This window comes from Malaclemys terrapin, chromosome 17 (assembly GCF_027887155.1).
Source record: "Malaclemys terrapin pileata isolate rMalTer1 chromosome 17, rMalTer1.hap1, whole genome shotgun sequence".
NCBI classification, from domain to species: Eukaryota; Metazoa; Chordata; order Testudines; family Emydidae; genus Malaclemys; species Malaclemys terrapin.
Window position 1 is genome coordinate 23,063,235 of NC_071521.1, and position 15,897 is coordinate 23,079,131.

The 15,897-nt window shown below is 54.1% G+C and overlaps 1 protein-coding gene across 9 annotated transcripts in view; it reads right to left on the reverse strand.

The window, feature by feature from the left end:
• The window catches only part of RGS3 (regulator of G protein signaling 3), a 220,711-nt gene that overhangs the window by 33,205 nt on the left and 171,609 nt on the right, over positions 1-15,897 (reverse strand). Inside the window, exon 1 of one of the 9 annotated variants that reach the window (XM_054007256.1) lies at positions 13,186-13,257. The exons of 5 other annotated variants lie outside the window; for them this stretch is intronic. In XM_054007256.1, coding sequence (XP_053863231.1) covers positions 13,186-13,236 — 51 coding nt within the window. In that variant the 5' untranslated portion in view covers positions 13,237-13,257. Of the gene's footprint in view, positions 1-3,129; positions 3,227-5,497; positions 5,561-12,288; positions 12,835-13,185; positions 13,258-15,897 lie in introns of those variants that run through there. 3 more of the 9 variants (XM_054007255.1, XM_054007257.1, XM_054007258.1) reach the window with 3 other exon arrangements.

The following is a 15,897-nucleotide window of genomic DNA, read 5'->3' on the forward strand; positions in this document are numbered from 1 at the left end:
GGAAAGGAAACTTTATTGGCCCCAAACGAAACACGCAGAGGCCTGGGCAGCTCAGGGACTCCTGAAAAGATAACAGACGCAGAATTTCTCTCTGGTCACTGGGCTCAAATCAGCAGCTGAAAGTCAGCCCCGTCTGTCGGGTGCCTGTGTGAAATTCAGAGATTCTGAGGCCAGAGGGACCAATGTGATCTCGCCCCCTGTGTGACACAGGCCAGAGAATTGCCCCACAATAATTTCTAGAGCAGAAAAACTTTCAGTCTTGATTTCAGAATGTCAGTGATGGAGAATCCACCGCAACCCTTGGAAAACTGATCCAGTGGTTAATTACTCTAACTGTTAAAAAATTACACCTTAGTTCCAATCTGAATTTATCTAGCTTCAGCGTTCAGCCATTGGCTCATGTTAGACCTTTCTCTGCTAGACAGAAGAGCCCATAATTAAATATTTGTTCCCCATGTAGGTACTTCTAGAGTGTGATCATATCACCCCTTAACCTTCTCTTTGTTAAGCTAAATCGATTGAGTTCCTTGAGTCTCTCTCTATAAGGCAGGTTTTCTAATCCTTTCATTATTCTCATGGTTCTTCTCTGAACCCTCTCCAACATTTCGCTATCCTTCTCGAATTGTGGACACCAGAACTGGACACAGATTCCAGCAGCAGTCAAAACACCTTTTGACTTCTACTCAAGATTTCCCTGTTTATGCATCCCAGGATCGCATTAGCCCTTTTGGACACAGCATCGCACTGGAAGATGATTATTCACCACAATGCCCAAATCTTTTTCAGAGTCACTGCTTCCCAGCAGAGTCCCCCATTCTCGAAGTATGGCTGACATCCTTTGTTCCTAGACAGACACATTTGCATTTAGCTGCATTACAATGCATACTGTTTGCTTGCACCCAGTTTGCCAAGTGATCCAGATTGCTTGGTATCAGTCACCCGTTCTCTTCATAACCATGCCCCCAACTTTTGTGTCATCTGCAGACTTTATCCATGATGATTTTATGTTGTATTCCAGGTCATTTACAACAGTGGTTCTCAACCAGGGGTACGTGTACTCCGGGGGCACACACAGGTCTTTCAAGGGATACATCAACTCATTGAGATATTTGCTTGGTTTTACAATAGGCTAAATAAAAAGCATTAGCCAAGTCAGTACAAACTAAAATTTCATACAATGTTCATACTTGTTTATACTGTTCTATGTACTATACACTGAAATGTAAGTATGATATTTATATTCCAATTGATTTATTTTATAATTATTTGGTAAAAATGAGAAAGTCGGCAAATATTCAGTATTAGTGTGGCTGTGACCCTTTTGTATTTTTATGTCTGATGCTGTAAGCAAGTCGTTTTTAAGTGAGGTGAAACTTGGGATACGTGAGACAAATCAGCCTCCAGCGCACAGTCGTCTGGAAAGGCTGAGAGCCACTGATTTATAAATACGTTAAATATCGTGGGGCCAGGAACTGGTACCTGCAGGACCCCACTAGAAACACCCCTACTCAATGATGATTCCCTGTTTATAATTATATTTTGAGACCCATTAATTAGCCGATTTATAATCCATTTACTATGTAAATTTTATATCATTCTAATTATGTCATGCGGTACTAAGTCAGTGCCTTACAGAAGTGTCAATTACATCCACACTATTACTTTTATCAACCAAACTTGTAAGCTCATAGAAAAAAAAGGATGACAAGTTAGTTTGATTTAGATATCTATTTTCCATAAATCATGTTGATTGGCATTAATTATATTACCCTCTGCAAATAAGTGACCTCCTCTGAGGTGCTCCCTTGTGGCAACCCTGCAAGTGGCCCTCACCTCAGTTTCCCTCTTGGGTTCCCAGGAAGTCCATACCAGCTTATTCTCTAGTTCATCAACAGTTTATTAACCAAAACACAGTACCAAAGTCCCAAACCAACTCTCCCATCAACCTGTGCAAGTCAGTTTTAAAATCCAGGCTTCAGTCCCACCATTCTGGTGTCTTGCATCAGACCTGGACTCTTTAACAGTCGTCCTCTGACCCCCCGCCAGAACAGCCACCCTAGGCTTTCCTTCCGGGGCACAACCCTGCTCTTCCCAGCCGGAGCGCCCACAGCCTCTCTCTCATGGTTCCTCTAGGACCCAGCTCTCTGGCAAGGAGACGCCAGGGGGTCAGCCCCTCTGCAGCTGCCTTCCTGCAGCCCTCTCCAGCCCTCCGGCCCTGGCTCTCTGGCCTGGGGACTCCAGCCAGCACCGCCTTACAGCTCTCCTGCCTTCAGCCCTCTCCCAGGAACCGTCTTCTCTCTGTGGCAGCTCTCAACTCCTGCTCTTCCTGACTGAACCACTGGATCTCACCTGGCCTCCTCTAGTCCCCCACCCTCTTCACTGGCCCAGCTGACAGCACCTGGACTGGAACAGGCCAGCTGAGCCCAGGTTCCTCTAATGGGCCAACTACCCTGTTACTCTCCTTTAATTCTTTATTGATTGATGTCAGACTGACAGGCCTATAACTACCCGGGTTACCCCATTTACCCTTTCAAATATTGGCACGATATTCGCTTTCTTCCCGTCCTCTGGCACTTCCCAGGGTTCCAAGGCTTATTGAAAATCCACAGCACCACAACTCTAGGGTGCAAGTTATCCAGAGCTGTGATTTAAAGAGGAGGGCTTGCCACCCAAACTGGCATCTCATCAGTGGGCAGGAAAGTGCCCCTGCCAGGCCCAGGGTTGCACTGGCACAGGGAGGGGGAAAGGGAGACAGCAAAGGGGACATGACAGGGACTTCTACTGCAGAAACCTGCCGGAGCTACACAGGTCAACAACAGCACCTGGCCCCCCTCTTCCCAGGCCAAGGGGGCACCTGGCCCCCACCAATCTCTGCAATAAATTCCAACAGGAGAGGTCTCCCTCCTCCCTCTGCTCGTTGTGTGCACTGAGCATTGACCCTGGGATTGTGACTGGGCCAGCACGAGGGGGTTGTTTGTGTGCTGTCTCCGTAGCCTGGCTAGCGGGGGCAACCAGGACAGGATGCTGAGAGGGATGTTGGGCGTCTCGGCTCCCCCCGGCTGCTCACCTGGAGGGGACTGCCATCCAGGCACTGGCTGCCCCTGTGCAGGGCCAGAGTGGGAGACTCACCTGCGCAGAGGCCAGCATGAGGCGCTGGCCCCATTCACGGGGGGATCTCACAGCAACTCTGCTTAACTATTGCACCTTGGCAGCACTGAGCCTATGGAACTGGCGAAGAACAAGAAATGTATCAGCAACACCAGCCTGTGCTGTAGAATCGATTGTCCAATCGGCTCGGGGGGTGCGAGGACAGTGGGTGCCCTTGCAACCGTCTGGATCTTGAAAAGCAAACAAAACCAAAAGCCAGCCTTGCTTGAAATGTCTCTGAGCCCTGGAAGGAGACAAAGGCCTTTGCAGAAGGAAATGATCCTATGTCAGCAGCCTGGAATAATCCCATTACCCCATTACTGTCATCCCCAATTGATAGCTCTGGATAAACTAAGTCTTAATAGGGTATCACGCAGCCCTCACTGCTGCAGTGACCACACCACATGTCCATAAAAGGACCAGGCTCCGCACGCTCTAGAAACGAACTGTAAACAAGCTTGTTTGTTCAACTCCGGAATAATATATAGTGATGGCATCTTGGAGACGGCAGCAGCCAAACAGCAACAACAGACCTTCCCTGAGCGGTCAGCCCGCCAGAGCTTCCCAGGCCCCCGAGAGACAGTCGCTGGCAGTCAGATCTCAAGCTGGGAGGGGGGGCAGTGTGCATAGCCGGGTGTCTGTGTCAGGGAGAGGGACCGAGTGTGCGAAAGCTGCAATGGTTTATGACACAAGCCCTTGTTGCCTGCACTCCACTCCTCACTCCTGGAAAGAGGGGCTTGCCTTGGATTTCTCTGGGTAGATCAGGGGGCTGGATGCTCATCAACCGAAGACCCATGACAGCCAGCGCCATGCAGAGAACAGGCACAGAGCTTCTTCTGAGCTCTGCTGCCTTCCTGCACGGCCGCCCGCCTGTCCTGCCATGCCGGGGGCACCATGCAAATGCTGTCCCATGGGGGGCGGGGGAGGCTGGTGATGTAATGCGAACGACTAGATTAAAACCAGCAAGCTCGTGGCACTTGCGCGCTTGGCTGCCTTGGAGCGCGCTCCCTGCCAGGTCAGTGTGCTAACCCCAGCAATCTCGCCTTTCGCAGCTCGTAGGGCAGGCATGGCGCCGCTCGGCTCAGCCCGCTGAGCTCTCAGCCATTTCCTGTCGCCATGTTACTCTTTGGTAGCCATGGCAACTGGTTTTAATCGGCGAACTCTCACAAACTCTCACCTGGCGCCCGTGCCCGGGGAGCAGCCAGGCTCCAAGCCGTGTGGCCTGGGTGCCCATCGCCTGCGCTCTCACAGCACTGATCCATCTGGGGAGACGATCACAAGGGCAGCATATTCCAGACTAGACAGGCTCCTCTCCCAAAACTGCAACCCCCCACTGCGGCCCAGGAGATGGAGCGTCCCAGACAGCCTTGAAAACAAGCAACTGGGGGAGAGTAGCCCCGTGAACTGGGTAACCTTCTTGGAGAATCCCAGAACAGGATGCACATGCCCACAAATCATGCTGCTGGAGTTCACAGGGCATGCAGGCTGTCCCCAAAGCAGAGGAATTCACCCAAGCAGGCAAGACTGTGTCGGCCTTCTGAAAGTGTCAGGACACATCAGAGCAGGGTACAAACACCCTCCCAGCACAGAGCAGAGCAGAGGGGCAGCTCTAACTGCGTGCAGCACGTTCCTAGCAATCAGAGAAACACACGAAGAAGAAGAAATCTCCCCAACTTATAGTCACAGCACTGAGCCCGCCCTCCCTAAACTGCTGGCTTCATACACACCGCCAAGAAAATGGATTTTTGGCCCCAGCTACATTTTTCCTGTGTCCAACTCCTCCACCCTCCCCCTCTCTTCCCGCTGAGATTCGGGAGTTTGTTGAAGTGGTCAGTTTAAAGCTGGCTGCTAGATCAACACCCATTTGATAAATGTCTGCAAAAGCAACGAGCGAGCGGCAGCACCACTTTCAACAGAAAGCCCATTGTCTGCCGCTCACATTGTAAATGTTGCTTTTGCCACAGGATGGTTTCTTCAAAGGGCCCTGCTGGAACAGCCCAGCACTTGAGGGGAAACTGCAAACAGCCACACTCCCTACAAACCCCAGCTCATTTCTCCCATTAATGCTGTCGCGTTTGTTTTTAAATCCTGTGAAAGAAGATCTCATTCATCATCACTTTGCAAGGTTACAAAGCAATGGTGAAACAGAACAGATTCCCCCATCAGAGACCAAAGCCAGAACTGGAGCAGGGAGTCCTGGAAACTGAAGAGACACCTTTTGATTTAAAAGGACATTTCTGCTCCAAACTCTGGGTTCATGCTGTCTCTTCGGACACTTCAAGCCCCAGCCAGTTCACAACAGATCAAAGGCACAGCCCACACACCACAAAACTTTCAGTGAAACACATACCAAGTCTGTTCTCTCAGTGAGGAGCTGAATCCCAGTTAGCAGCATCCACGTCTACCTGCAACAATACCCAACCTGCAGCTCCGCCCGCTGCATGAGAACTAGCAGCGCCCGTGCCCTATATACGTCCACATCAGAGCTTCTGTGGGATGCTAGCGCAGCAGCCAGCCTCTGCTTCTGCAGTTATTAATGTCCATGTCAAATGCTAGCTGAAGACGCACCAGCCTCTCCCCAGACAGCGCGCTCCTTTGTGCCCATTGTTCTATTGAGGGCGCTGCTGGAGCTCCCCAGAGGCACCATTACCTGCTGAGAAAAGGCAGGTGGGTGACCACGGTGCCACCAGGCAAATCTATAGATCAGATTTAAACTCCTGGCATCAGCTTTTCCAGCTTGCCCTGTCCTCAGGCGACACTAAGCAAGAGACCAGTTGTAATGCTTCCTGCAAATAGAAACTCTGCCGCTATGTTTCCAAACTACTTTCTACTGGAAAATATGTGATGTCTTTAACCCCAGCAGTCCCTGCACTGTGCAACTGCCACCCAAGCCAGCACCATTCCCGAGGGAATCCACAAGCGAGGAAGGGAGAAAAGAGCTGCAGTGCCAAGGACGTTCGCATTTGCTGTGGTTTAATGTGCCCCAGAGCCACAGCTGCCAGACAAGGCGCCTGTTTCCCCTCTGCTGGCAGGGCCCAGTCCCCTTCTACTCCACACACCCGTCCACATGCCCAGGTACACACGCAGGTGCACCCCCCAAATCCTGCTAGAACTGCCACTCTGAGCACTCCAGAGCACAAGCACAGGGAGTGGCACTGGTGCTGTGCATCGGCACTCACTGGAGTTGGCACCTTGCTAGCGCTCCTCCATAGCCTTCTGCATGACCGTTATTGCTGGCTGGCTGGGCAGACGGAGAAAGCAGGTGGAGGCAGTGGGTGATAGCGATCTGAGCAGAGCCCTCCCCCTCCCGCTCCCCTGCCAGGCCCTGCTGCTAAGTGCTCTTCAGGTTTGGTTAACAGCAAGGCCAGATTTCAGATGCCTCTGCTAAATCTCCCTCCCCCGGCATTCTGTGGAATTGACTTGGACAGGCACCTTGCGCTCCAGGCTGTGGGCTGAGACCACAGCTATCAACAGGCCACTCCACTTCAGCTGTTTACCCAGCACTCGGCACAAGAGCCATGATTACCATTAGCTCCTTGCTCCTCCCTGGCTGAGCGGATTACACCAGGCGCTCAGCTATCATGGAGCCAGACTTGAATGTAGATCCATTTCCAGCCTTGGAACGCAGCCCAGTACACAGACCTCAGCCTGTGCATATAACACCCCCCCACACACACCCAAAGAGAGACGGCGGGGATGGTCCATGCATGAAATGCCTCACTGCCAAGCCTGGTCCAGCACCTCACATGCAGCTCTGGCTTCCTCTTGTTAGCAACGGGAAATCTCATTAGCTCAATAAGCCGGGTGTCTGCCAGCCGGTGCAAAGCGCCATGCACCCATTCACACACACTCCCTGACATCCGACGGGCATGGGCTAAGGGCAGAATCTGGCCCCAGGGCAGGTGCACCCTGAGCTGTACCTGGGTCCTGCATGGTCCTGGCACTGAGGCACCAAGCGATTTGAAGTCTCGCTGCAGCCAGTGGGAGCTGCTCCCATTCACACTGGATTGCTGTCCCAGGTTCCTTGTGATCCATAGGTAGGGAACCCAGAGCCAAGCTCAGGGCTGTGCTGCAGTGTCCACAGTGCTTGGTGAAATGTATGTGCTTGTGAAATGGAAATGACTGTTCTTTCCCCTTGAAAGGTTCTTTTCCCTGTATTTAGAAAGTCTCATTCCGTTATACATATGTCTGTTTACCTGGGTTTGGAATAGAAGTCTATTTATGGAAACTTAATTCATCTTTATTAGTTCACACCATATGCTGGCTGGGGCTGACATCATTCACAGATAGTAGCCAGAGGTGCATTTGCAATGTTATATTACTATACACACCACACTCATTACAAGGTTCATACTGGGGTGCGAAAACAATGCCAGGCAGAGCATGCTACAGCAACACGCATTACTGCGGCTCGCTATTAAAATGGTCTTTCAAAGCCTCCCTGAGCCATAGTGCTCCCTGTTGAGCTCTTCCTCTAGCCCTGCTATCTGGCTGCTCAAAATCAGCAGCCAGCTGTTCCACTTCCGCCCTCCACCCCGGCAGAAACGTCCCCCCTTTGCTTCACAGATGTTATGAGACACACAACAGGCAGCTATAACCATTGGGATATTTTTTTCCCTGAGGTCTAATCTTGTGAGTAGACCGTGCCAGTGGCCTTTCAAAAGGAATTCAATCATCATTCTGCACCTGCTCACCCTGGATTTGAAGCTCTCCTAGCCGCTGTCAAGGTGGCGGTGTAGGACTTTGTGAGCCACAGGAGTCAGGAGTAGGCCGGGTCTCCCAGGATCACTACTGGCATTTCAACATCTCCAATGGTGATCCTCTGGTCTGAAAAGAAGGTCCCTGCTTGCAGCTTTCTGCACAGACCTGTGTTCTCAAACATGCGTGCATGAGGCACCTTCCCTGACCATCCCATGTTGATGTCAGTAAAACATCCCTGGTGATCCACCAACGCTTGCATTACCACAGAGAAGTGGCCCTTTCTGTTGATTACTCTGTGGCGAGATGGTCTGGTGCAAAAGTAGAGATGTGTGTGACGTCTATTGCCCCACTGCTGCAAACCCATCCATTATGTCCTGCACGTTGCCCAGACTCACAGTCCTTCGTAGCAGGACGTGATTAATAGCCCTGCACCCTAACGGTGGATTTCCCAACTCCAAATTGATTCCCGACTGATTGGGAGCAATCTGGTGTTGCAAGCTTCCACACAGTGATCACCACTCGCTTCTCCACTGTCAGTACAGCTCTCACTTTGGTGTCACTGGGCCAGAGGGCTGGGGCGAGTTCAGCACATACACATCCGGAAATGTAGCCTTGCACATCTAAAAGTTCTGCAGCCACTGCTTGTTACCCCAAACCTGCATAATGATGTGATCCCACCGGTCAGTGCTCATTTCTCGGGCCTAAGCCAGCAATCCCCCGTCCATGAATGCCAACAGCAACCTTGAATTGTTTCTTTCTACGTCCTACAGCAAGCTGGCCTCCAAGGAATCGTCAGGTTCCCTGCGTCTCCTCTGGCGGCTCTGCAAATCCTGCAGGGTCAGGTGCCCCATCCTCGCGACACATCACAACAGTGCGCGGCTGTGCAGGATCCAGGCTTCACACATCGACAGCAGATGGGCGGGTTTGCAGGGCTTTTGAAACGAGGCGCGAGACATTATGGGACAGATAAAATTATGGGATGGAGAAAACTGCATCAAGGGATGTTGAAACCATGTTCCCAGTCACCCCTGTGCAACTTGCAGGCATTGCAAACCCTTCCCAAAGCACTGCGCTAGATGGTGGCAAGTTGCACAGTGGGACAGCTGCCATGGTGCACTGCTCTCTGCACTGATGCTAGCACTGCTAGCGAGGACACACGGAGCGGAGTGTGGACATGCCGTGGCTGTACGTCAACGTAACTCAGGTCAACTTAATTTTGTCGTGTAGACTTGGGCTGTGTCAATCAGCGGACAGGAGAGGGCCGTGAAGCGCTGAGCTCCAACAGAAGGGGTCCGTTCTGCCTGACAAGGAAGGCCTATTGACGCCAGGTGGACTAGAGTGAAACGTCGAGGAGGACAAAATACTTCGTTGTTTACTTCTAACCCCCCTCAAAAAAGATGAGTCTTGCAAGTGGATTCCTCCCATCAGCTGAGTTTGCAGCTCAAAGCATAAGGGGGAAAGGGAATAAAACCCCCCAACAAGAGGCAACTGGATCTTATTGCTGCTTGGACTCTGGGGGGCAAGGTCTGTGCATAAGCAAAGGATCCCAAGAGCTTAGCCTGGGTTAGCTCTAAAGGACATCTAGAGCTTGCTTACTATAGAAACTTCTGTTACCTTTGGAAACTGTAGATAGTAACTCATTTGTACATGCACATTTACCTGCTTTAACCTCATAAATAACTCTTTCCTTTTCCTATTTATAAATCTGTATGTGGTTTATTGCAGGATTGGCTACCAGCCTTGTCTTTGGCATGAGATCTAGGGTGTAACTGACTTTGGGATAAGTGACTGATCCTTTGGCATTGGAAGGAACCTGAACATTGCTGTGATTGGTGGGGTAAGGGACCATCCATCACAAAGGCAGGCTCCCCTGGCTGGTGCGACAGCTCACAGTGCCCAAGGGGACTGTCTGTGACCCCACTTTTAGGCTGTTGTGGTGCCTGAGGAGTTTACACGTGATAATTTGTTGGTGAACTACAAGTACAGAACTCAGTCCGCTTGGGATTGTGCCCTGATTCTTAACAGTCTGCCCTGGGGTTGGTGCTCATGCTCTTGAGCCACCGCGGGACGGCTTGACACACGCCCCGTGCAGGAGCTGCCCGTCAGCCTGTTAGCCACAACACAGACTAGAGACCTGCCACTGGAAAGCTCACATGAGCTTAGCCCCACTCCAGGAGCAGTTCCGGCCCCGCTTGCCTCCTCTTAGCGCACATTCCTGGGCCTTCTGCCAAAGCCAGGCAGCTAGCGACCCGCCCCAAACCGATTCCTGCTCTGGCTAACCTGGCCCTGCTGCGGGACTGAAAGCTGGTGCTAATGAACACATGACTGGGTGATAAATATCCCCAGCTGCTCCGTGCAGGTGGGAAGGACGGGGTGGAAAAGGGGAACTGGAGAGTGTGCGGCCCTATCATCAGTAATCAAACTCAGCTCGCCCCTCGGGGCTGGGGGAGCCAGGAAGTCTCCATGGGAGGGCGCCGTGACAGGGACTTGCTTCTCCTGCTGTATGCTGGAGGCCATAACCTGAGCTGAGCAGGGTTCAGGATTCCAAGCTGGCTTTGCTCTTAGGGCATTCAAGGCACGAACTGGAGCAATTACTATGGCTCTGAATGTTGCAGTCCTGATCCCAAAGCAAACCCTAGCCCCTTCCAATCTTTGGGTTGTAAGTGCCAGAACTGACACTGCACGAACACAGACGGACCAGCCCCTCTGGCTGAATAACAAGTACATGTTTACAACAGAGTCATTGCACATCCAGCACCTTCTGTATACTATATAATAGTGCGTGTGTGTGTGTGTGTGGTAAGTCCCCACATATGCACATATGGAAATACTCACACATGCACACAGGGAAATGCACATAGAGAAATGCGCACACACGTGTACACAGAGAAATGCACAAACAGGGAAATGTGCACATACAGAAATGCATAGTGCACACATGCACACACAGAGAAATGTGCACGTGCACACCTAGGAACATGCGTAAACACACATATGAATGCACACACACATGTGCACACAGAAAAATAAACAAATGTATGCACACATCAAAATGCACATATGTATACACACCCAGAGAAATGCACAAACACACACACATATGCATGGACACTCACACACACAGGGAAACACGCATGCGCATACATACTGTGAAATGCACATGTGTACACACAGGGAAATGCAAAAGCATACACAGAGCCAGGGAAATGCACACGTGTGCATATGCACACACAGACTGAGACATAGGAGAGTCTGTCCCTTTCAGGCTGACTACACTAGCCTGTCCATCCAGGCGCCATGTCTGACCACAGGCTCCCACCTTCAGCGCCCCGGAGCACACAGAGACTGCCAAGCTCAACTCCCTCAAACACCTTTCAGCCTATGCTACTTGGCCGCCGGCACCTCCGCACTGCTCCACTTGCTCTGGCTGGCTGTGGAGTGTCTGTCCCAGGAGCTGCACCAGGCTGGGTGGAAAGGTGTAGAGGTCCCAAAGTTTAGTAGTGCAGCTCCCAGACACAGGGCAGGAGGCTGGGTCAGTGCGTTACAATACAGTGCCATCGGGCAGCGACGCAGCTTTATTCACAAGGGGCAGGGGTGGCACCAGGACAGTGTTAGGACAACAGCCAGTGCTGAGCGAAGCAAGGAAAAACAAGGACACAGCCATCTTGAAGCAGGGCAGAGCCCCGAGCTCTCAGTGCAGCTGTTGTCAAAAGGGACCCCACCCCATCACCGCACAGAATAAGGAGAGACAACCCCATGCAGAAAGAACAAGGGCAGGGCCCACATCTGGCTAAGGACAAAGCTACTGAAAGCCTGGCACTTGGCATGTGCCCTAAAGACACGTTCCAAAAGCACATCGCTGAGGTGCCTGCTCTTACAGAGCAGAAAGCTCTGGCACATGGAAGTGAAATGTCTTGCCCCAAGGCACGCAGGAAATCCTTGAGAGTCAGGTCCCCGGCTCCCACCCTGCACACTCCCCACTGCCCTCTGCACCCTCCAGCTCTCCGAAGTCAAGCCCCACCGGAATCCTGGGGTCCCAGTTAGTCTTGCAGAGGAGAGCAGGGGGCCCCCAAGGCTCCTGTACTGCCTCGTTTCCTCCTCACCGTCAGAGCGCTGGCACCAGCTGCTGTGCTGCTCCCCAGAGGGGGGCAGAGCAAACCCAGCCTGTCCAGTGGATTCTGCAGCCCGCTCCAACAGCCCTGTACCACCGGGACGTGCCCTGACGGAGACCCGAGCATGGGTTCATGCTGAAGTGCTGGATGGCACTAGAAAATCCTGCTGCTCACAGCCGTACCCCGCCCCAGCCCCTGTTTTGACACTTTACTACTGCGTTAGATAGAGAGGTGGCTCGTTAGCTTCCCATCCTTCAGGCAACCGAGCAGACAACGTCCCACCCTCCTCTTGCTCCTGGGAGCAAACTGCTCCTGCTGGGATACATACCAGCATCTGCCGCCACCTTCCCAGAGTACAGGAGAAAGGGGACAGGACGCAGCTGAGGAGGCTTGCAAGGCTTGGCCCAGGAACCCCGGTCCCGCTGTCCACAGCCACCCTGCTGTCTCCGGCGTCGAGCAGCTCCCTGGCACTGCCTGGCAAGCGCGCACCTGAGAGAGTCACGGCCGCAGAAAGCGGGAGAGAGGCGGGGGACATCCCCACTGGCGGCAGAGCCAGGCCAGTCTCACGCCGCTGCCTCACCAGCATGCTGGAAAGAAGGAAGCTTTGCTAGAACGGACTCAGAGGGCAGCAAACGGAGAGAGCTGCAATGGTCCAGCTGCTGGGACCAGCCCTCCTTTGTGCGGCCAGCATCTCCCCTTCGCTGGGAGGGCTGCACTTCAGCAGGATTTTATTGTCCTCATTAAATCACATCATTGGATTAAACCAGTTCAGCCTGTGCCACAAACCAGCCAAGTCAAATGATGCTCAGAACTCCAGAGCAGCTCAGTCCTCCCGCGGCAGGCACCTCACTATCACCAGCCCTTCCCAGGACTCACAGGAGCAAAGCTGAGGTTTTAAAAATGCCTCCTTCAGGGCTGAAAGGGAACGGGCCGGAGGCTGCTCCAGTCTCCATTAAGCTTCGTTTCTTCCTGTGGCGAGAACAAGCCCATGTAAGGAGTGTGTGAGGGATCAGCCTGCTCCAGACTTGGACACGCGCAGGGCAGACAGTGCCAAGGAAACAGCACGGTCATTTGCTGGAGGGGAAAGAACAGGTTTCAGGACGACTTTAGAACTAGCCTAAGCAAAGACACAAATGGAACTGGAGACAGAATTCTCCGGCCCCTGGCTGTTCCCAGATCTGCCCGGCAGGATGCGTTATCTCCCACAATGTACACCACAGCATACCTTGGATTCCCAGCCAGTGTCCAAGCGACTTGGGGTGCGCAGCCTGGCCATTCCAGGGCTCTGTCATTCACACACCAAAGCTCAGCTCCACTTGCAGAACTTTGAGCTTTGCACTCTGAGGCTCGATAAGAGGGAAGGTGCAACAGGAACTGTCCCAGGAGCTTGCATCACATCTGCAATCTGTCACTGAGCAGAGAAACCACGTGCCAGGGGAGGGTCACAACTTCCACACACCTGAGATCTGCCGGAGTTGGTTGATGGGCAGCAGGAGCAGAGGTGGGGGCCTGGTGAAGGGGGAAGTGGGTGAGCGGAGATGGGAGCCTGGTGACGGGGAATCGGGAGTGGAGGTGGGGGCCTGGTGAAAGGGGAATCGGGAGTGGAGGTGGGGGCCTGGTGAAAGGGGAGTGGGTGAGTGGAGGTGGGGGCCTGGTAAAGGGGGATCAGTAGCAGAGACAGAAGCCTGGTGAAAGGGGAGTGGGTGAGCGGAGACGGAAGCCTGGTGAAGGGGGATCGGGAGCGGAGACGGGAGCCTAGTGAAAGGGAATCGGGGGCCTGGCCAAGGGGAATCGGGAGCGGAGAGGGGGCCTGGCCAAGGGGAGGCGGGAGCGGAGGCGGGGGCCTGGCGAAGGGGGATCAGGAGCGGAGGCGGGGGCCTGGTGAAAGAGGAGGGGTGAGTGAAGACGGGAGCCTGGTGAAGGGGGATCGGGAGCGGAGACAGGAGCCTGGTGAAGGAGGATCGGGAGCGAAGGCGGGGGCCTGGCGAAGGGGGATCGGGAGCGGAGGCGGGAGCCTGGTGAAGGGGGATCGGGGGTCTGGCCAAGGGGAATTGGGAGCAGAGGCGGGGGCCTGGCCAAGGGGGATTGGGAGTGGAGGCAGGGGCCTGGTGAAAGGGAATCGGGGGCCTGGCGAAGGGGAATCGGGAGCGGAGATGGGGGCCTGGTGAAAGAGGAGGGGTGAGTGAAGACGGGAGCCTGGTGAAGGAGGATCAGGAGCGGAGACAGGAGCCTGGTGAAGGGGGATTGGGAGTAGAGGCGGGGGCCTGGTGAAGGGGGATCGGGAGCAGAGGCAGGAGCCGGGTGAAAGGGAATCGGGGGTCTGGCCAAGGGGATTTGGGAGCGGAGGCGGGGGCTTGGTGAAGGGGAATCGGGAGCGGAGGCAGGGGTGGCAGGCAGGGAGTTGTCCATTGGACGCTCTCTGAAGCTGTGAGGAGCTGAACTCTCTGTCCTGAATACCCAGGGCGCACAGGCTCCCCGACTGCTCCTCTCCATGACTGCACCTTCCAAGCAGCTTGGCCTTTGCAGGGGACTGGCCTGTCCCATCTCCCACGGCCGCACTCCAGGGCTGCCTTGGTTTGGACCGTGCCCCTTACACACTGTTTGCTTGTGTTGACATTACATTGACTAGCACTTGCCAAAGGAGCTGTAAATAGTGAGAGTGAGACATTGTCCTTCCCACCCACAGATCCAGCCTGGAAAGGGCTGGCACGGTCAGGGTCCCAAGGGCCTGGACTGCCAGGAAGGGACCAGTCAGTGCCAGTGATGGGAACGGGTAAGGCCAGCAGCGCTGAAGGCGGCTCCATCTCTCCTGCCTAGAAGAAAGCAGGGAATTACTCTGCCTCCTGCAATCCGGAGAGCTGCCCAGGAAGGTTTCTCAGTGCTAGTGGACAAAGCTTCAGAGGTGGAGAACAGGGGAACGGGAGCTGATCTAGGAGCACAGATCGCAGATCTTGGGCTCAGCCATAGTCTCTTTCTGTCTCTTGACCCTGGGTCCCCTACCGGAGCCCCTCACCCCTCACACACACTCGTTGGCGATCTCCCGGGGTTCTTTCTGAGTCCAGCTACCTCTAGGCCCTCGCGCACTGCCTGGGTCCCGCTCCAGGCTCTTGGCTGGGAGCCAGGGACGGCTCTATGTTTTTTGCCACCCTAAGCACGGCAGGCAGGCAGCTTTCGGCGGCATGCCTGCAGGAGGTCCGCCGGTGCCACACCATCCGTGTCCCCACCACCAAATTGCCGCGGATGCCGCGGGACCGGCGGACCTCCCGCAGGCTTGCCGCCGAAAGCCACCTGCCTGCCGCCCTCAGAGCGACCGGCAGGCCGCCCCCCGCGGCTTCCCACCCCAGGCACGCGCTTGCTGCGCTGGTGCCTGGAGCCGCCCCTGCTGGGAGCAGCCTTACAGGGCCTCTCGCCCATATCAGGCTTGCAATATCCATCTGCCCCCCCCAAAAAGAGGGGGGGGAGGGGGAAGGGAGGCCAGCCACTACCCTAGTGGAGCTCACTGGCAGTCCCCAGCAGCCTCTCCTCCTGGGCAAACTTCCCCCTTCCTGTGGTGAGCTCCCCTGCTCCAGGTGCAGCATGTTCTGCAGGTGTGCCGAACTGGTGCAGCCTGAGCACTTCAACACTCCGGCCTTTCTGCCAGTGGGATTGGGGCCTGTCCCGTCACAGCCCGCGGCCCCGCTTCATGCCCCCAAGGGCACACACGGAGCTGGGCCCTGGACGAGCAGGAGGGTCTGGGCTGCAGTTGAGTCTCCTGGTCCTCTAAGGGACACTGTGGTGCTAGCTGAGCAGTCCCAATCTGCTGCCGCTGGGCGTGAGTAGGGCCCTGCCAAATTCACAGCCCATTTGGGTCAATTTCACAGTCACATGATTTCAAATATTGTAAATTTCACGAGTTCAGCTGTGTAACTCTGAAATGTCAGGGTGTTGTAATTGTAGG